Genomic DNA, 8,209 nt, shown 5'->3' on the forward strand with positions numbered 1-8,209 from the left:
TCTTCTAGACATCTTGATCCGATTAAGTTTGAAAATCAAGGTTAACATTCACGAGATGACTTTTCACTTAAACTGATGCAACGGTGCCGCAGAGGCTAGCCTAAAAATCTACTCACTCTTTTCCCAGAATAGGTGACTTTGTTGACAATTTCCCATCCTTTACAAGACTCCTACAACTTAAATATGGTAATGTCAACCTTACAAATCTAGTGAATTACATTAACTCACTGCCAAGTTGCATTACAAAGAGATAGGAATTTAAGAAAGCCATAGCATTTGCTTAAAATTCTGATTAAACAAAACCAGAAATATACTCAGGGCAGTTCTGTTGATTTTGTTTCTGTAGCTCTTCACACATTCATAACTAATTTTGTTGTATTTTTCCTTATATTTTTGAGAAGTTCATACTTGTAGGCAATGAAATGTGGCTTTATATACCCATGCTTTCAACGTAAATGCATGCCACTCTGAACTTTATATCTTTGTTGTTGTTGTTAAGGACTCCTTTCTCTGAAAGTAAAATTTCTTAGTATAAAGCACAAGTTCATGGTAGGAAGCAAAACCTTTGCTAGGCAGACATTGGCAACAACAATGAGCAGTAGTTCTATTCCACTTCATGACTCCAGTATCTATGAATCTTGGTTATAGAGTAAACTCTAATAAACACTCAAGTGCTGGTTCAAAGCAAAGATCCATCCTTCTATGGGAACTTGCTTCAATTCTAAATGCCATTGTTTTCTAAATGACAGAAAATAGAATCTTTGAAAAAACATTCCACTATTATACCAAACTAACTACTTCAGACAGTAGAAAATATAAAAAGAATGAATTTTATGAGGATGAGCCCATCACTGTGGCTTTTAGTCAAGTGAGTTCCTTAGAAATAAGTATTTTTTCCTAGAATATTATGACAATGATAAGGAGCAGAAGTGTATATTCACCGCCATTTTACCCCCAAGCTCCATCAAGCCTTGAACATACTCAAGTACACGGTACTTAACTGATGTCTTTAGTTGTGGGTCTTCCCTTCAGCACTTACCTGTATAAGTAGCCTTAGAAACATTTTAAATTAGGTCATTGTTTACTTTATTTAAGGGCATTTTATTTTAGACAGTCATTACTGTTGTTACTTAAAATTATCTTGGCTTTAGAAAATTTAAAATTAGTAAGACATTCATTAAACATAATGTAAAAATTAGAGGCAATCAGCATGAAATGGTAAGAAATTATAACTTCATTTTCTCCAGTAGTAACATCTGGTAAACCTATAACATTTTATTATCACCAGGATATTAATACATTATAGACTACTTGGTCAACAGCAATATTGTCCAGGTTGCTATTCTATGACTCCTCTCATGCCCTTTAAGGTTCTTCATTAAATTATGCTACCATTAACTGGCTGTCCACTTCATCAATTATCTCATGTCAAGAATGTTATTTATTGAATGGCATCATACGTTATTGATAATACGTTATTCATTTATTTTTACATTTTCATTTTTCACTAAACATTAGTTCCTGAAGACAAATGTAAAGTGTTTTGAATTCACATCTCTTGATAGTTCAAAAATGAGTATTTATCTCATTCAGGAATGGAGAATTCCAGACGGAACAAAATGACCCTGATGTGATACCAAACCAAATAAAGAAGAGAGATTGTGGAAATTAATTTACTGTAAAGAGTTTTCATTTCAGAAGTGATGTTACATGGACATAAAATAGATAATAGAATAGTAATTTAGAATATTTTGAACAAGCCTCAACATTTTCTGTAATAAGTTTCATAATAGCTTCAATATATGAAATGAAGGACAAAAAAAAATAGATCTCTAATTTTCTTGATTTAAATCCTATAAAATGGGTACCATTGATTTTTTTCATTAAAATTTAATATTTCTAAATTAGACATAAGGGGAAATGGAATATTCTGACATAATGAATTTAAATAATTTGGCAATGTTAAAGACATAATATTTTAAAATGTAAAATAACCACAGATGAAGTTGAATTAGTTGATGAAACGTAATCTTCCTCTAGGAGGCCTCTAGATAGACAAAAAGCTATTAGGAATTGAACCCAAAAATATGTTATAAAGCCTCTTAAAATGGTATTATTTTGATAACAGAAAGTAAAAGGGAAACTACTGTATGAACCTTTGGTAAGGAAGATAATTAGGAGAGAATTATTACCTGATATTTGTACATTTCAAGAGCATGAGTTTTAGTAAATATTGAAAAATAATATAAACATTTCTTTTACTGAGCCATGATTGTGCCTTTTCTCTAACGTTGGTGCCTGACAAAGGAGACTGAGGAGAAGCAAACACTCCCTAGATCTCTGATCTAAACTTCAGTGTGGATTCTTCCATTTTCTTGACATAATCTTCTTCAAATTTCTCATACTGGGCTACAGTGAACTGATTCTTCCAATCACCTGAAATGCCTGTAAAAAAAATGCAAAAGCACTTGGGATTACTATTAAATATCTGTCTAATAGGAATTTGAGTTAACAATTTGAATGTCTTTGGTCTTTAAGTTTTGATATTCATCATAACTGTAACCTTCAACTCCAACCAGATCTAATTGCTGGACCTACTTCTTAGCCTTTTAACTTCCATAGATTTTACAAGTATCGTATGTTAAAAAAATAATGCTTCCTAAGTATCTTAAAGAAATGCCACTGAAGGAAACCCTGCCTGACCATCTCATTTCTAATGTTCAGGCTGTTAAGGCCTTGGTATCAAAGGATAAAGAGCACTTTTCAATTGAAAGCTTTAGTTTACAGGGTCAAATGATGACTTAGGAGAAAACAATTTATTATCAAACAAGATCGGAAATTACTGGAGTGAATGTAATTAAGCATATTTATGTACTTTATGTACTGAGCCTTCCATATATTTAAAGCACCATATCCTTATGGAGGATATGACAGGCCATGCTGAAGGAATATTTGCTTACATTATATTTCACAGAATATTCCACAATAATGTAGAAGTCACAATTAGACACCTATTTTTCATCTCAATTAGAGATATTTGAACTGTAAAATTCCAGAAATAATATAAGATAAAATACAGTATTCTAAAAAAATGTTTTTCTACTTTTGAATTTCCCTTTATTAAGCATACTTAATTGCTTCTAATTTCTTACAATTTCACATCTCTGTGATTACTTATACCTTCCACGATGTGATCAGAAAATATGCAAAAATGAATTTGTGCTTTTCTCACCCTTTCTCATGAAAGGAGACACAGAGTGGTCCATCATCTCTTTCATTATTGTGGTGTAATTTGCACTAGGATTCTCCTTCATAACATTGAAAGAGCTATGGTAGAGGATTTTATTTACAGTTTCTTCTGGTATATCCTTTTCTAGAAACTTTAATAATTTTTGAATTTCACACTTTAGATCCTGAAATGATAAAGGGGAAAAGGATCATTTCAGTTATATTTAGTCACAAGAAAGGAATGCACTTAGTAAGGTCCTTTTCAAGCTTAACTAGTGGGAGAGATATTTGGGTGGTTTTATGATACTTTTTGGAAAAGCAAAGTGATTTCTTTGGCCATTCAATGCACCCACCATAAGCTAAGAGCAAGAGTAGTGTTTATTTCATGAAATTAAAAAAAACTGATTGGATTAATTCTCAATATTAATATTTAAAAATATAATGAATTTGCAGGATACTGGATAGTAATAAAGTAAGTTGCTATTTTAGTTAAGGAATATCAGCAATCATCTTGTTTTTTAAATATACCACCAAATATAGATTATATATCTCAAGAATTTTCTAGGAGTGAAAAACAGATTCTATGACCTCTAATACCTACATATTATGAGTATGAAAATGGAAGCAAAGTAAGAGAGTTGTGGCATTCATAGACCAAGTCATTCATATGTAAATGAAGGGGAAATCATGATGATAAGGATGAAATTATTAAATTAAAAATGAAAATATCTGAGGGTGATCTAATGGTACAGAGAATCTTTAATTCTAGTGTAATTCTATATCTTCTATGCCAACTACGTAAATCGTCCTCCATATCTGAGGGGACTAAACCTCATTGTCTTGACAACATCTTGGCAACCTAAATAAGAGTTTTCATGAAAATTAATATATAAACAAATAAATACCCATATGTAGGGTTCCTCATTCCCTAAAAGCCCATAACATGGGCACTATGTAGTAGTAATCATTGTGACTAGTATAAACTCGACTTATTGTATAAGAGCAGCTGAGAATTTGACTATGCAAAAAAAGAAACATGCAGAAGAATGAGGTGAATTCCATATAAATATAGAACTGGATTCTAAAACCAGAGATGGTTTATCCATCATAAAGGATTTGATAGAAATCTAAGAAACATCAGCTGAGTCAAGCCTACCAAAACTCAGAGCTGATTAAGTTTAATTACAGTTTTCCTTGTGAGACTTCAGTTTTGAGAGACAATATGCCTCATGGAATTTAGTTGGTATGTACTAGTGATATAATGTTAAAATGAACAGTTTTTTATGCTGCCTTGGAAAAAAACCTATTAGTATTGAAATCATAATTAAAGGAACACTAGGACCCACCTTGCCCAGCCATGTTTTTTTTAATGGAGACTCAGTGAATAAAGGAAAAATGGTACAAAAAGAGCCTGGACAAACATAAAGGGATTAAATAAGGCCAGACTCTACAATTATCTTAATGATTTTATAGTTTAGGAGCTAGTAAGCTATTTTAACACATACATAGAATCACACAGATATTTTCAAAGATCTTATTACTATTACCAATAATTGGATAATCAATAGCAACATGGTGGATTTGAATTAATTCATACTGTATGACAGAACCAGAGTTAAAAGTAAATTAGCTATGCTTATAAATTAGGAAGAAAAGAAAGAAATATGCAAATAAGTTAAATTATAGGTTTAAAATGAATTGAAGTATCTACTTACTTCTTTCATATCTTCATAAAACAAGTAAAGGATCCGGTATTCTTTCCTTTTCTCCCACCAGCCCTTCACGTGATCATACCAGGGACCAAAGCTCACTAAAGTTAATGATGAAATGTAAAATTAAAAAACTGTTTACATGAAGTAGAAATAGATAAATATCTCTTTAAGTCATGGTTATCTGTTATTTTCTCATGGAATTTGAAATCTACTTCAAAAAAAAAAAGTTATTCCGTTACTAGGTGAATCATGTTTCCCCAAAACCTATATATTGCAATGTCCATAATTCATACCTGATAATGAAATTGTACTTAGAGGAAAGGTCCTTATTAAAGTAGGAAAAATTTGTTTCTGATTATAACAAATGCCTTTACATATAAAGAAGTTAAGACAGACACACCATGGCAAAAACAACCATGCACACTTAGCCCTGCACAGTTTAAGGAAAAAGTCTGTACAAAAAAATACAGCACTGTCCCCTAGGATTTGTAGGTCACTCAATATGATAATTTGTTATTGGACCTTTTAAAAACTAATATCATTTGATAAATATAACTAAGACAACAAAAATAAGGCTGTAGAGTCTGACTGTCAAAAAATAAGTGATGTGTAAGTTCAGAGGAGAGGAAGTTGTAAATAAATAAGATGACATAAATGGGAAGTCACAAAATGACTGGGAAGGGTAGAGTACATTTTCTTCTGAGTAACCTTCAGCCTTTGACAATGACAATGACAGTGATACCACAAGCACATAAATATTTCAAGAAATGACAGGTGTTAAGTCTATGCTGCTTGTCACCTACACAGATTTGTTTCCAAGAGGAAGTTTATATGGAGGCTTAAATGTCTGTTTGGATTTTTTCCCCTACATTTGCTATCATTAGATAGAAAAGGAAACTGTATGCTCATTAAAGGAAGAGTCACTGAAGAGTTTTGAATGCTAAAGAACAGAATCCAAGGAATAGGCACATAATTAAGATAATACAACATAGGCATTGAGATTTGAAAGCTGTTAAATAAATTGCCAGTAGCCATTCATAAATTATGAAATGTTGAAACCCAGAACTAGAAACTATAGGTATCACAAATTAACCAAAAGTTCCTCCAAAGACAAAAGGAACATGTTTTCTTTATCTTTACTCTCCCCCGTATATTAGTAGATTGCTTGATGAAAATTAATTTTGTAATAAACATATGACTTAGATTTTAAAATTTATGTTGCCTTGGAAAAAACCTATTAGTATTGAAATCATAATTAAAGGAAAACTAGGACCCACCTTGCCCAGCCATGAATTTCTCGAGGAACTCTTCCCAGGTGCCAGGCTCTGGGTGTATTCTCGCCATTTGGTAAAAATAATAGTAAGAAACAGCCACATCTTTGGCATTCCGTGCCACATAGATCATCTGTATGGGTGAATGAAAGGTTGGGATTTAATTTTGTAATTGAATAGTTTTTAACTATTGCTTACATGGCTGTCTTTTTATTTATCCTTTACAGTTCCAGTCATGTTATTTGTATGCATATGTCCAACATAGTGCATTCACAATTATATATTGTTTTAATACACAAAAGTTCATCCTTCATTTCTTTTTTTTTGCATTTTGATTTTTTATTAGATATTTTCTTTATTTTCATGTCATATGATTTCTCCTTTCCCAGTTTCCCCTCCAAAAAACAAACAAACAAACAAACAAAAACAGCAAGAACAAACCCCTGTTGCCTCCCCCATCCCCATGCTTGCCACCCCACCCTCTCCCACTTGTTGGCCCTGGCATTCCCCTACACTGGGGCACAGAACCTTCACAGGGCCAAGGGCCTCTCCTCCTATTGATGATCGACTTTGTAATCCTCTACTATACACATGCTGCCAGAACAATCAGTCCCACCATGTATAGACCTTGGTTGGTGGTTGAGTCCCTGGGAGCTCTGAGGGTACTAGTTAGTTCATATTGTTGTTCGTCCTAAGGGGCTGCAAACCCTTCAGCTCTTTTGGTCCTTTCTCTAACTCCTTCATTGGGGACCCTGTACTCAGTTCAATGGATGGCTGTGAGCCTCTACATCTGTATTAGTCAGGTACTGTCAGAGCCTCTCAGGAGATAGCTATATTAGGCTGGCTTGTCCTTCCTTCAGTCTCTGCTCCATAGTTAGTCTCTGCAACTCCTTCCTTGCATACCTCATTTCTGACACATCTTCAATCTCTTTAAACTTTGAAAAGATTATCAAATATGAAATATGAAAGATAATTATAAATTAAGACCTAGAACTTTCATGCCTATGCGCTAGTGTCTTTGGTATGAGGAGGTATTCTGCAGGCTATGGAAAGAGAAACCTGGACATCAACCCAGCCACAAAATCCCCAATTTACAACCTGTCTGGCCAGCAAGATGTGCTGGGTCAATGGTTGGTCATAACTTGTAGGAGTCGCCAACCAATGTTTTGTTTAATGCCATACCACAGGAGGGACCCTGTGCTCTATGATGCCTGGAGGTCCAGGAACCTGAGACTGGGTAGCTCTGAGTCCTAGGATAGAACCAAACACCACTGACAAAAGGAGAAAAATAATCAATGAATTGATATTCTGCTATAGTTATAAGTTGGTACCTTGTCCAGTCATCATCAGAGAGGTTTCATCTGGCAGCAGATGGGAACAGGTACAGAAACCCACATTCAAACATTATGAACAGAAAGGGGGGGGGAATTCCTCAGAAAAATGTTTTGTAACACTCATTTACTGAAATACCTAGTGCCTACCTCTCTTCAAATTAACTTTACATTTGAACTTTAACTATGCATGAAGTGAATATGTTTCCTAGGAAATTAAGTGCAGAAAGAGACCTTCAGGAAGCTATGATTAGATTTTCCTTCTCTTTCAACTGATAGACAAAGTGAGAACTTTTATATTCTCAAGTCACAGATAGTAGCCTGTTTAAGCTTGGAAATGGACAAGGGTAGGAAGGAGTGGACAGAAATAGGTTTGGAAGGGATGTAGGTTGAAAGCTGTAGCTTATAAATTTCATTATAAACATTAAGCCCTGTAAATATTACTACTTATTTCTTATTTCAATTTCAATACACTGGGACAATAAGCCAAAAAGCATCTATCAACATGGTCTGTAACCTTTTTCAAGATGTGTTTGACTGGCTTTAGAACAGAGCAGATGCTTTGAGGATGTCTCCACAAACTCCTAAAAATAAACCATAACCCTTCTAGGCTCTGGTTGATATTCATTACTGTAAGATCTCTCTCTCTCTCTCTCTCTCTCTCTCT

General features: G+C 33.7%; 1 protein-coding gene across 2 annotated transcripts in view; it reads right to left on the reverse strand.

The window, feature by feature from the left end:
• Window positions 1–1,068: 1,068 nt before the first annotated feature.
• LOC116070589 (sulfotransferase 1 family member D1) overlaps window positions 1,069–8,209 on the reverse strand; it is a 22,984-nt gene continuing 15,843 nt past the window's right edge. The window contains exons 5-8 of one of the 2 annotated variants that reach the window (XM_031342029.1): window positions 6,218–6,344; window positions 4,944–5,038; window positions 3,233–3,413; window positions 1,069–2,445 (exon numbers count right to left, since the gene is read on the reverse strand). In XM_031342029.1, the coding sequence (XP_031197889.1) occupies window positions 2,333–2,445; window positions 3,233–3,413; window positions 4,944–5,038; window positions 6,218–6,344 (516 nt within the window). In that variant the 3' untranslated portion in view covers window positions 1,069–2,332. The remainder of the gene's footprint in view (window positions 2,446–3,232; window positions 3,414–4,943; window positions 5,039–6,217; window positions 6,345–8,209) is intronic. The other variant, XM_031342030.1, reaches the window with a different exon arrangement.

This window comes from Mastomys coucha, unplaced genomic scaffold (genome assembly GCF_008632895.1).
Source record: "Mastomys coucha isolate ucsf_1 unplaced genomic scaffold, UCSF_Mcou_1 pScaffold22, whole genome shotgun sequence".
Lineage (NCBI taxonomy): Eukaryota > Metazoa > Chordata > Mammalia > Rodentia > Muridae > Mastomys > Mastomys coucha.